At 38.0% G+C, this 12,980-nt stretch overlaps 2 protein-coding genes across 3 annotated transcripts; one reads left to right on the forward strand and one right to left on the reverse strand.

Moving 5' to 3' along the window:
- Positions 1-3,425: 3,425 nt before the first annotated feature.
- On the forward strand, positions 3,426-5,238 carry LOC109014786 (BTB/POZ domain-containing protein At4g08455-like). Its single transcript, XM_018997286.2, has 2 exons — positions 3,426-3,775; positions 4,435-5,238. Exons 1-2 carry the CDS (start codon positions 3,506-3,508, stop codon positions 4,900-4,902), a joined length of 738 nt encoding a protein of 245 aa, XP_018852831.1. The 5' UTR covers positions 3,426-3,505; the 3' UTR covers positions 4,903-5,238.
- A 601-nt stretch (positions 5,239-5,839) lies between these two features.
- Positions 5,840-11,709, reverse strand: LOC109014785 (probable methyltransferase PMT10). 2 transcript variants are annotated; one of them, XM_035690512.1, is made up of 10 exons: positions 11,503-11,709; positions 10,918-11,401; positions 9,276-9,410; positions 8,920-9,190; positions 8,642-8,752; positions 8,231-8,390; positions 7,021-7,278; positions 6,767-6,889; positions 6,526-6,603; positions 5,840-6,439 (listed from the first exon to the last, which is right to left on the reverse strand). In XM_035690512.1, the coding sequence occupies exons 2-10, from the start codon at positions 11,278-11,280 to the stop codon at positions 6,235-6,237; spliced, it is 1,704 nt and encodes a 567-aa protein (XP_035546405.1). In that variant the 5' UTR covers positions 11,281-11,401; positions 11,503-11,709; the 3' UTR covers positions 5,840-6,234. The 2 variants fall into 2 exon arrangements, with proteins under 2 accessions (XP_035546405.1, XP_018852830.2); XM_018997285.2 differs by having other exon boundaries at positions 10,918-11,709.
- Positions 11,710-12,980: the final 1,271 nt, after the last annotated feature.

The raw sequence follows: 12,980 nt of genomic DNA on the forward strand, positions 1-12,980 counted from the left end.
ATAGATCCTATTAGCCAAGTGGTGGTACAACACCACTAAACATTTCTCAACACAATTAACCCCCTTTGATGCCCTATATGGGTACCCCCCCTCTCCGATTGTTGAGTTACTTACCTAGATCTTCGTAGGTGGAAGATGTGGACTCTTCCCTTCACTCCAGAGAACTGATCAAACAATTGTTGAAACAGAACCTGCAAAAGGCACAGAGCAAGATGGAGAAATATTCTAATTTGAAGCGAAAGGAAAGGGAATTCAAAGTGGGGGATATGGTCTACCTATGGCTTCAACCCTACCGGCAACATTCTGTAGCCCACTGCCGCAATGCCAATCTCTTCTTGAGATTTTATGGCCCATTCAAAGTGGAAGAACACATCAGCGTTGTGGCGTAACGCCTAGAGTTATCGGAGACAACACACATACACCCCGTGTTCCATGTTACATTACTCAAGAAGAGGTTGGGCACCTCGATTGCGCCCGTTCCCCTACTTCCCCCAGTGGATTCACAAGGAATACTTAGACCAGAACTAGCGGAAATCCTAGACTGACGCCTCAGACAGGTTCATAGGAGAGTCATAACCAAGATCTTCGTGCGTTGGAGAGGGCAGACGGAGGAAGACGCCACCTGGGAACCCTACCACCATCTGAAGTACACCTACCCCCACCTTGTAGGCAAGGTGTTCTAAACGAATGGGGTGTTGTCAGGGGCTAATTTGGGAGTCGAAGCCAGAAGGGAGAAGACGAGGGTCAACATCTAGGCTTTTGGGTTTAATGGGCTCAAGGCTTGGGCCAATGCAACTACGGGCTCTTTTTCTTATGAACTAATGTAACAGACAGGATGTGCAACCCATCTTAATATTAACTAGTAAATAAATGGGCAGAGGCCCAGGTCTAGTTGTTAGGATCTTTTATGTTGTTTTTATCACGTAAATGTAGTAAATGCATGGATGAGGACAAATAGAATATTCTGTAATAGTTTCGATTTGGAACAGGTCATCCACTATATGGAGATTATCATAAGCTAATAAAATCTTAACACATTAGAGGAATTCATTTATCCATTATACACTACACCACATTATAGTGGAATCCAATTAACCTTGAAAACCCATCAGGAAGAAGAGGAAAATTTTGCCTAGAGGCCTTGCCACTCTGTCGCATGACCAAAATCAATAGACAAGAAATCGGCGCAACCCATTTTGTCATACGACCTCCAACACCTCTTTGTGTAGCTCCAGACCAGACCGGCGTAATCCACTACTGCTCATTCTTCCAAACCGGCACAACCCATTACTACCCATTCTTTCTTGTTCAGACCAAACATGGTATGCATTCCTTCCATTGTTCACAAGAAATGTTTCTGATGATGTTCATCAGAAAAATTTCTCATGCCTCCTTTTGTATTATAACCAACGGGGGTCGCAGACCAACGAGGGAAGAAAAAAATGTTTTAGAGAGAGATGGGGGATTCAAGAGGCATTCGGGGGGGAGGGGGGAAGAAGAAAATGGGAGAGAGAGAGAGAGAGGAGACCACTGTGAGAATAAATACTTTTTTCCTCTCATGAATACCATGCAACTCTACTGCCAAATGCATACCACAATAGATTTCGTGTTTGGCATACGTTGCATGTTTTCATTGGACTCTATTATGTGGGGGAAAAATGAGTTTGCCTGTGTGAATTTATTCTCATTTTGTAACAGGTTGTTACAAGTTTGTTGCCACTCTCTGCTATATGGACGGATTTTGGTTGAATGGAAATCATTAAGAATTAATGCCAAATAAATCTTATTTTTCTTCTTCGCTCCTTGAGGCTACTCACTCTCCAAATGAGTCTGTAATTTCCTCTTCCCCTGAGTGTGTAACAACGACATTAGAGATCTTGAAGGATTCTGTGGGTGATGGAGGGAAGGAGGAGAAAGAGGGTTTAGGGTTATAAGGGAGAGGGAAGACAAAATGAGGGAGAAATTTCGTTTTCCCTGGGGCTCATACCAAAGACGGCAAAATGAGGGAGAAATCCCATTGGTTAAGAGTCTTCAGACCACTTTCGTTTTCCATCCACGTTTTGTTTTTTTTTTTCAAAGTCACGTGGCTTGCCAAATCATTCGGTCAATTTTCTCGATCTTATATCTCAGTACTTGTAACATCACCCAAATTTTTCTATAATTTGGTTAAAAAACAAATTTACTAAAATATTTTTCTAAATTTTACTCATATTTAAAAAACCTCATACATATCACTCCATATTATTTTTCTATTCTATTAAAATAATCTTTCTCTATTATTTCTTTATTAGTTTTTCTACTCATTTATTTATATATTTTTAACTACTCATTTTTTTGGTCTTTAAAGAAAAGAGTGGAAGAAGATTTTTTTAACTTTTTCTTTCACATTTTTATAATTATTTAATTATTTTTGTACCCATGTTTTTAGTTTTTCATCTGTAATGATTTTTTTTAAACTACTTATTTCTCTAAACAATAATATTTTTAAAAGTAGTACTTTTGTAACAATAATATTTAAAAAAATTCATATTTTCACAATTGGTTAATTTTTATTTTTTATTTTTAGAAAAGATCATCTCAATAGTGACATTTTTTTCAAATTTCAACTATAATAAATATAAGCAAAAAAAAATATAGATGATTAGAAGAAGAATTTGTTTTATTGATTAAAATAAAATATTTGTAAAAATGAATTTATAGATAAACAATAACTCTCCATATTTAACAAGTCACCGTTTAAATCCCAAATTCTTATCCTAAAATAGGCAACCAGATGAAGATGAGATTCTATATAAAAGTTAAAAGTTTTTTTATTAAGATTTAGATCTTGAAGAAATAAAAATCATGGGTGGCTCCACGGCGACCGCTGAGAGCTGCTAATTCAATTTTCTTTTCTATTTTTTTACATTTTTTTAACTTATATTTTTTAATATTGTTTTTAAAAAAATTATAATATTATTAAAAAATACTTATTAAAAAAAATAAAAAAATCCAACAGTAAAAATACCAAAAGAGTGGTTAAAAATTATACTTATAGTCGTGGGTATATAAAGAGATGTTTGAATTCGAAGTTGACTTGAGATGATTTGAAATGAACTGAGATGAGTTGAGATGGATTGTGAATAGTAATGAGATGAGTTGTGAATAATAGTGAGATTTGTGAGTTAAAGTTACTGAATAGTAATGAATAGTAGTGAGATGAGTTGAAATGAGCTGAGATGACTTGCGAATCCAAACAAACCCTAAGTATCGTGCAGTTATTTTAAAAAAATAGATAAATATAAGATTAACATAAAAAAAAATTAATTTTTTATAAATAAATTTTATTTTCTTTTAAAACGATTATACAAAATTTATATATTCCATAACCGTACGTAATATTACCCTTTCCAAAAATCATACTAAGAAAGATTATTAATTTATTACGATTGGCCTTCCCAAAAGAAGTACAAGTGTTTGGGACCAAGGTTTGAAGCACTGTCTGTTGCATCGAAGGTTGAAGACGATGAGGTGCTTGTCGTGTACGGAGAAGTACGACGTCGCGGGGACGTGCAAGGAGTGCTACGAGGAGTTGAACGAGACGGAGGAGGAGCTGAAGAGTGAGATCGATGACTTGAGAGCCAAGGTTGCTTTCCTCAGATTCTGGTCTCCCCTTGACCACCACTACCCCGGCCGTCCCATTGTTCCCGGCTTCACCGACGTCGCCCTCGTCGCCTCCTCCGATGAGCCCTCTGCCGGACCCGCTGTCCCCGTCCCTGCCCATAAGGCCCTTCTCGTCAGTAACCAACTCAAGTCCTCTTATTTTCTCCTCCTCTTTATTTGTTCTGGTAAAATTTTGTTGGCATTGATTATTCGTATGAGTTTGCATTTGAATTTTTATACCAAGTTTATTGCTTTCTGAGTTGGTGAAACTGGGTTGATGATCGTGTTGTTTGATCTGTAAAATAATCAACTTTATTTGCCGTGTTTAGTTGCTCAATCATGCTTGCTGTGAATGTACGAGCTTTAAGGTAGTGGAGAAGACCTAAGTTTGGTTTTGGGTTCGTAATCATATTCTCTTAAACCGTGAACAGTGTGCATCACCGGGCTGCTTGACTATTTGCACTCTAGTCTGTGCATAACATGTGTTGTAAAATGAATTGTGCCAGTATCATTAATCTTTATGTATTACTCTGAGGCATTATCCATTTCTTTCAAAATGCTTCTACATTATCGATTGTGGCTACACTCGTCCCTAATTAACTGTATTTTCTACTGTAGTAATGCAAATACTGGGTTTTGTGTTTTGCGGATTTGAACCTGACTAAAACTGAGCTGCAAAGAGTCCGTATAAAGCTGTCAGTGGCAAAGTTGTTATCTCCTTAATGCAAAATCCCTTTGCACAAGTGTACTGTGCTGACTTAATTAATATTTTACCTTTGATTATATGATCAGGTTAGCCGTTCCCCAGTGTTCAGGGCAATGCTCGAGAATGAGATGGAAGAAAGCCGTACTGGCACCATCAAGATTGGTGATGTGTCGTATGATGCCCTTCGTGCCTTTGTCAACTATTTGTACACTGCTGAAGCATGCCTTGATGAGCAATTGGCTTGTGACCTTTTAGTATTGGCTGAAAAATACCAGGTAAAGCATCTCAAGACATATTGTGAGAAGTTCTTGGTGTCAAAACTAAACTGGGACAGTTCTATCATGAGCTATGCCTTTGCACACCAGCACAATGCGAAGCTTATGCTTGATTCGGCTTTATCATTGATCACGGACAACATGGACAAGCTTACTACAAAAGCGGAGTATGTGGACCTCGTGGAGAAGGATCCTCGACTTGTAGTGGAAATCTACGAAGCATATCTCTCCAAACAGGTTAATACTGCTGCTCACAAGGATTCTTCACCCGGGCTATAGGCAAGTACAGGGTTTTACTCTTCAACTTGGGATATGGGTCCATTTTCTAATGCAATATTGAATGTAGATGAACTTCTTTTTTCTGGATGAAGCGAACTATCTGGTTTGGTTGGCAAGCTTTTAATGACTTTTGGTGCCTAAATTTGAATTTGCCTAGCTTGTTTTGCTTCTTTCATTTTGCGCCCCAAATCTCATCTTTTTTTTAACCCCTTCGGGAATGATCTGTGTAAATCTCAAATTGAACGGTGGCAAACTCCCTTTTACTACATCTCATCTATGGAATATAGCATGCAAATTTTCTCGAGAATCTGATAAATGTGCGAGGCTCAGGTTTATTAAGCAGCTTCGTAATCTTCAGGGGAAGAGAGGAGGGAGGTGGCGGGTGGTGGATCAGCCTTTTACTGTGCTGGTATGATGTTTCCGCTGACTAGCAGGCACCATCTTCTCGACCATGTGCTTTTAATGTATTACTCCAGTATCTCATTGGCTTATACATGCTAGTAACGTTATGTACATTTCAAATAGACAAATTCCTAACAAGTTTGGTACAAAAGTAGATCCCACTAAAAAGAAGTTTTTTTTTTTTTTTTGTAGGATCTACTTTTTTTTAAAAGATTGGGCGGAATTTGTTTATTTGGAGTTTGTACAAATCATTATTCTATACATTATAATCACCTGTAGTTACATTCTTATTTCATCCATTCTTTATCCACGAGGGTGCTTGGATTTCTGGTTTCTGCTAAGAACAGGTACTGTGTACCGCCCCTGAGGTTATGGCATGAGGTGGGACTTCCTCCAGAGAATATGGAGGGCATGGGTTTGTTCCTCAATCTTATCACGCACTGTGTTTCTAGTGTGTTACCAATTATTGTGAATCGGGGAATTCTATGCATCATTAAGTAAAAAAAATGACAAAAAAAAAAAAAAAAATCACCTTTATATATAAGAAAGCCAGTTTCTATAGTACTAGATATACCTAATAAAATCCTATGCTGTAAGTTACAGGATAACATACATTGTCATATGAACAGAACCTTTCTCGATACTTTAATCGTATTCATAATTATGTTGCAAGTTTTGAACAATCATGTTAATGTGCTATTCTTGACCAATCTAATCAAGGGATATATGTATATTCCATAGAAAACATGTCATATTAGTTAGAGTCGGTTTGGATTGAGAGATGGGTTGAGAGCCAGTTACTCGCAGCGCCTTCCATCTTGGTGAGACTTCACTCTTCAGGAAGACTCCTTTCACAGAGAAGAGTGAATGACAATTAGGGCAAAAAGACATTATAAGTGCTTACTACCGGCTTGCCCACAATCAAGCAGTTCACATACGTTTATCGCATATTAACATAATCAAGCTTGAATAAGGCCCCTCTTCAGTATCACGTAGTGCAGATGCCCATCCCAATGCAGATGCAATTTCTTTCACTTCCCCAATAACTGATACCTTGTCACGTATATAAACACGCCCGTTGGGTCTTAGAATTCGATCCATCTCAAGCATGATGGTTGAGATATCACATTTGCGCCTGAGACAAGATAACATTCTAATATAATGCGAGCTTTGCAAGAATGAAACAAATGCAGGCCGTGTGAGAGAGAGCATAATTCCTACCTCTTTTTCTCAACAGTGAAGAGACCATTTGCATGCAACAGGTCATACGTTCTAGGGTAAGTGTCAAATGGCTCGCACCTGGAAACGAAAGTTTGAGCATCATAACTTAACTCCAAAGTTTGAGCATCTTGATGAATGATGGTCAATAGATTCCAAGAAAAGGCTACGAAACTACCTAAAAATGAACAAAAGAATCAACAATTTTCAAAAATACAGTTGAAGGGGCATAGCTAGCACATACCAGTCATGCCTAACTCCTATAAGTCCTCGGTCATAGATAACAGGCAAGGTATTGGGCCCACTAACAGGAACAACGTTCATAACCCAGCAATCAATCTGGTGATCATGCAATGCTGCTGCAAACCTGCCACATGCAATCAGAATGATTTGAAATTCTCTTTGAGCTCTCGAAGAAAGAGTTATAGGGCTTTATAAAACTTCCCATTTACTTTGCAATAGTTTGTCAAAAGTATCTAGAGTTATTAAATGATGTACCCTCCATATCCAGCTCTCATGTCCATCACATTTCTTAGTTTGAAGTCTTTCCAGCGGAAACCACGAACATAGCTAAATATTATCTCATTCCAATACTTCGACTCTGCCATGAAAATTTCCTTTCTGGATACGTAGGCGTCCATTTCTATGCTCTGGAGCCTGTCTGGTGGATAATGAAGGCGTGCAGGCCATGTAGTTACATGAGCTCCATATCCATTCTCTGATAGTGGAGTGATGCATACCTTCAAACCAACGTACCTGCAAAAAGTACCACTATGATACCCCCATATTGATGAGTGTAGGTGGTTCATGGAACTCACATTGTTTTGTTTGAAAATGATAAGTTCTTGCTCTTTATAATAATTCCACTAGAGTTCCAATTGTACTATTGACTAGTTCTTTTGGAATATTGACCTAGACGTGATTTGGATCTCTCTTGAAGTGTTACAAATTATATAAGAGTCTATCTCAACCAGAAGTGAAGTGGGGAGATTGTAATATCTCATACTAACTGATGAGTGTACGTGGTGTATGAGATCCTACATTGTACCATTGTCCAGATGTGGGTTGTAACTTATAACTCCCCAGAAAATTATTGGTTAAAAATTTACATGCAAAATTTCAATCAAGATACTGAAGTTAACATCATTTGGTATCTTTTCTCTGCCAGAAAAATGTTACAAAAATGCAAGAAATCTCTTCAGTTCCAGCAAAGTTCTTTCCTTTCATAAAAGATATCTAACAACAATAACATAGATTTGGGTACTATCTTGGTCTTTTATTCATTCTATGGGCTATCAGCCAATTTTAGTATTGAAGTCCTATTCTTTCTCTTAAATCTCATCAATTTCCTTCACTGCAGTTTGCCCCATAATTTTTGCAACACTGAAATTCCATTAGGAACATAGAAAGGACAGTGAACAGAATAAATAATGTTTCATGCCCTACAACTCAACTCAACTAAAGACAGGCTAAAATTAGAGTCCATGAACCAAAATGTGGAGATTTTTATAAATGAACAAGCTAGGATTCCGCCATGATTTTAATGGTTGGAAAAAAAAAATTGAGGAAAAACACAACAGCATCACACGTCATCTGAAAAGGAACAGTTGTGCCATCTAATTGTTGATTTTGATTGGCAATATGAAGATTTATACACTGTCATTCCACTCAACTAATGTAAACCCAAAGCAGGGGAAGTGAGTCATACCAAACATTGTCTGGATCATCATTGGAATCACATAATGGAGGCTGCACTCCACTTTCACGATTAATATAGCAGCTGTTGTTCAAAGGTTTTTTCCATATAGCAATGTATCCCTTCTTCTTTACTAGTTCCCAACAAATGCGAGTAGTCAGATCCTCCATTTCTGTAGATATAAGCCACAGGGATGAATATTTGAATCCAAAGATATAACGTTACTCTGTTCCTTAATATCAAAGGAAGATGACAATGGTGCCAACAAAACAGGTATCACCAGAAGAGAAGGCGGTAAAAAATAAAAAGGAAGCTCTTGGATGTGCAAGATCATCCCAGGGAAAGACATTACAAAACAACACACTAATGATCAATAGCAGCTTGAAAAGGTATATTTAGAGTAAAAATTTCATGATGAGTTACCTTTCCATTGTTTCTGTAGGTTCTCTTCATGTTTATAAACAGGCTCTTCTGCCCACACAAAGTACCCTCCTGCCCTTAGGATCCTGTTGGCCTCAAGAAGCAGCTTTCCATCTCCATTACAAGCCAAAGAAAAATGGAAAATTGGTGTCAAAGAGCTTTGGCTAACAAGTCTCACATACATTTACTTTCATGTTTTTACTTTCCTTTGATTCAATTTGGAAAGAAAATCACCAAAAACTTCTGATAATTAAGAATCACTTAGAGGGAAAAGCAAGTACCATCAAGGGTCCAATTAACTCCACAGCCTAAACAATGGATGAAGTCAAAAGCCTGGCTTGGATACAATAGACGCCGAGTAGCAAATGTTGCTACCATGGCAGGCACACCACGCTCTAAAGCAAAATGAATCTGGTTCTCATGGATATCTTTCCCTGCTATTGACAGAGCAGTCACATTATGCTGCATCAAAAAGGCACCAAAATCTGCTACTCCACTCTCAACATCCAAGGCTACTCGGGTCTTTTGGCCAAAAGCAATTTCAGGAACCATCTGCCAATTAAGAGATTGCAATCAATGCCATGCAGATTCAAACTAATACACGACGAAAAATTCCAGAACAGAGTCGCAGACCAACCTTAAGAATCCGATTCAAGTGTTTATCTGCCCTGCCACCTCCCAGAAAAATGTACTTGTCATTTCTTATTGATATCCATTTGTAGCTACCTTTATTTCCAACCAGACCTGTACGTGGTACATTACTCAACCACACCTGCAATTATGTCTCATACTCAGCCCAAAAAAAAAAGCCCCCCTCAAAAATTTATACTGGATGAGCCACTGATAAGCTGTAGACTGAAAAACAAGGGACAATGTTCCAATAGAACAAACTGCCATACATTAGCAAGCACCAATTTAACCAGGTCCTAACCACTTCAGCTACATTTTCAAATAGTGTGCATAAAAAACTTTGAGAGATCTGATCAGAATAGCATAAATCAAGTGTTAGAAAACAAGAATAGCAAACAGAGATTGCAGAGGGTATACAGTGAGGCAATTGCTAATCTGTCTCTTAAATAAATATTACCTCCCACTCGAATTGAGTTCTTCAAAAGAGAATCTGGCCTGCATTACTGTTCTCAGGATACAACATTGTTTATATAGTGTGCAGATTATAAATTCTGAACACTAAACTTTAGAACAAATAGATGCAATAATAGCAGTTGCAATGTTTCAATTTGAATTTAAATGAAACAATTACTATCTGAAAAGGTGTAGAAATAACTATAATTAACAGTTAACAATAAATGAAATAGTTACTATCTATGTGTCGTGCGTGTGTCATGTGCGTGTGGTCGGTGCTTCGCACTGGATGACACTACTATTGTGTCTACTCTTATATTCCATTTTATGTATAGTGAAACTCATTCATTTATAAACTAATAAAAGTTTTCTTATCTTTTCAACGTGGGATATTTGAAATAATCCAACGTTCCCAAAAAGAAACTCACACATAGTTATCATTAAAAATTAGAGGTTTGCATAAAGCAATTTAAATAGCATTCCATGACGTGATAGGATGGAAGTACCACTTCATCCATTACCTTATAATTTTTTCAAAATAATGGCTCTCCTAAGTCTCCTTCCCCCCGAAAGCCCCAATTAATGCAAATTTCTCACCATATGAATCGGTATTACCCTCTAGCTTCTCAATTCAAGAACGCAGTAGTTTCACACATCTTCAAAGGGTAAATATTTCAGAGCTACTAAAATATGAACTTGCTCATTCAGCAATATTTTATAAAAATAGCACCAAAATTATCACAAAAATTTAGATTTCAAAGAACCTATAAGATTTCGAACCTCAAATCTCAAGCTAGCTCTAAACGTAATCCAATTAGAAAAAAGACCATCAATTAATTTATCTCGAAGAAACCCTTCATTAATCCTTTTATCTAAATTCCACTTCCATTAGGCTAAGCCATAAAAAAATATCCATGATTTGTACATTTCTTAACTACACAATCCCACCGAAAAAAAAAAAAAAAATCCGAAAATTACGTAACCATGAATCGTTCTAACAAACAATGGAAGACATAATAATAATGGATACAAATCTTAAATAAATAAGTCTCATATAATTTTTTTTATAAAAAATTTAGTTTCATTAAAAAAAGAGAAATATACTTTTTTTTATATGGGCTTAAATGTTCTTGTCGAGCTTGTAGTCATATTTCTCAACCACACAAAAGCACACAATCTTTGTGAATCAACAGTACCTCGTCTCGACTCCTCGGCCAAGGTATCTTGACCTGATAACCCTTCGGCCTCGGCACCAAGCAACCCAACCCCTTCCTTTCCTCCGGGCAATGCCGCTCGTACTTCTCCACGCTGTCACTCAATTTCAGCCGCCTGTTCACATCCACATTGTCCATACACGGAACATACTCACTCATACTCTGCTCGCAAACCTCGTACTTCTCAACCTTAAAGCTGCCACCGCCGCCACCCTTCTCCGCCTCCTCCTCTCTCCCACCGCTCGTGCTCCTCAACTCCTCCTCGGTTACACTCTCGTCTATGGCTCCGACCTCGAAGTCCAGCGACATGACCCCCGTCTCGTCCACTATCCCCATCCTGATCATTATGTCCACCCGAGCCGGCTTCGGCGGCGGAAAAGGAGGAGACGGAGGCGGCGTCGACGACAAAGATGGCGTTTCAGTAGCTAGTGGCAGTGGATAAGTAGAATGAGGAGACGGCGCCTTTCTGGTGACAGGCGAGAGGGAGAAGATAAGGGAAGGGTAAGTGGAAGAGAAGCGGTCGAAGAGAAAGAAGATGGAGAGGGAAAGGATGGTAAAAGCAGTAACCTTGACGAACGTCGGAGCTCTAACAGCCTCGCACAAGGCGTTCATGAACGTTACGGGCTTCATGGATTCCGTTTATCCGTTTGTTTCTCGATCGGGAAAGCATGGGAAAAACTAAATGGAGATGGATTAATGAATGTTAAATCGAGAGGTGCAGTGCATTCCAGAGCGTTGACGGTACGGAGAGGCGCTGGGAATATTCTGAAGGTTATGAGATGGATAGCGAGAGCGTGGCTGAGACTTTGTTTGGATTTCAGTGAAGGTGACGTCTGTAAAAGTTAATACTTCACTCCCACGTGCTTGTTTTGGGATACTTTGCCTGTAACTGTAAGGTATCGTTTGGGTTTGAATGTGCAAGGACGAAAAAATGCTCATTATGTGGATATGATGAAATGTGGATTTTCGAAAAATTCTTAATGCAACCGAACCGTACAATCGGTGTGTAATTGCCACATCATTTTAATGAAGCGGTGTGTTTCATTTAAGAGTCGTGCTATCATAAGTCTCATATTCTATACATCTACTTAAAAATATGTCATTTTACCTTTGTATCATATTTTACTTATAAATATATCTAGAATCATTTTCATTACGTGAGTAAAAAAGTAAAATGACATGTTTTTAAGTGGATATTCAGAATGTGAGGTTTATGTCTAGAATTTTTCTTCGTTTAAAGGGGGATGGAAATCAGTAGTATCATGCAGAGAGGTAGGACTGAGTGAAACGGTGTGTTTCAATTAAATCAAAACACATCATTTTGACACTTCTCTCATTTGGGGTTGCTTCCAATCGTTCTCCCTTCTTCCTTCCCCCTTCTCCCTTCCTTCTATGTGTGTCCCTTCAACTTTCTTTCTGCGTGCGACTCTGTTAAAGCTAGCAATATTGTACATTTCTTCCTCCACCCACCAAATTGTTCCCTCTCTCATTCTTAGTTCTGTGCTCTTTGTCGTGCGTTTTTGGTTTAATCTTACCTTGTAGGTAATTTCCTCTCACTTTCTCCTTTTTTATTTTTTGGTAAATTCCTTTTGCTTTCTAATTGATCTTGAACATTTTTTTTTTTTGGAAAATATTTATGTGCCATTTTCCTGTCATTTCCAATTTTTCAGTCACTCAAAAGCATTGGTTTGAGCATTTTTCAATCACTCAAAATGCTATGCATAAATAGATTTAGACATTTTTCAGTCACTCGAAATGCTCTACAGAAATGGGTTTGGGCGACAAAAATAAGGACTTCTCAGTTTCTTCCTCCTTCCTTCTACGTTTCACTCGTAGTCCCCTTCTTTCTTTTACTCTAGGTTTTAGTCGCTGGGTGAAGTGTTGTTGGATTCAGTTCGATTCTTTCTTCTTCTCTCGATTTTCATTTCATTTTTTTCTGTAAGGTGATGATGTGGCAACTTGCTACGTCAGCCGGTTACACGACGGTTCCGCAAAGGTGGTTATACGTAGCGGAATCCGTGGGATTATATGTTGCTATTATTTTT

The sequence above is a fragment of the Juglans regia genome, chromosome 6, assembly GCF_001411555.2.
Source record: "Juglans regia cultivar Chandler chromosome 6, Walnut 2.0, whole genome shotgun sequence".
Taxonomy (NCBI): domain Eukaryota; kingdom Viridiplantae; phylum Streptophyta; class Magnoliopsida; order Fagales; family Juglandaceae; genus Juglans; species Juglans regia.

Coding starts and splice junctions, on each gene's coding strand:
- LOC109014785 (XM_018997285.2), bottom strand. CDS start 11,565: ATGAAGCCCGTAACGTTCATGAACGCCTTGTGCGAGGCTGTTAGAGCT. Junction 9,191..9,275: donor ACTTGAATCGGATTCTTAAG/GTTGGTCTGCGA, acceptor CTTAATTGGCAG/ATGGTTCCTGAAATTGCTTT. Junction 7,279..8,230: donor GATGATCCAGACAATGTTTG/GTATGACTCACT, acceptor TACTTTTTGCAG/GTACGTTGGTTTGAAGGTAT.
- LOC109014786 (XM_018997286.2), top strand. CDS start 3,506: ATGAGGTGCTTGTCGTGTACGGAGAAGTACGACGTCGCGGGGACGTGC. Junction 3,776..4,434: donor CTGCCCATAAGGCCCTTCTC/GTCAGTAACCAA, acceptor TTATATGATCAG/GTTAGCCGTTCCCCAGTGTT.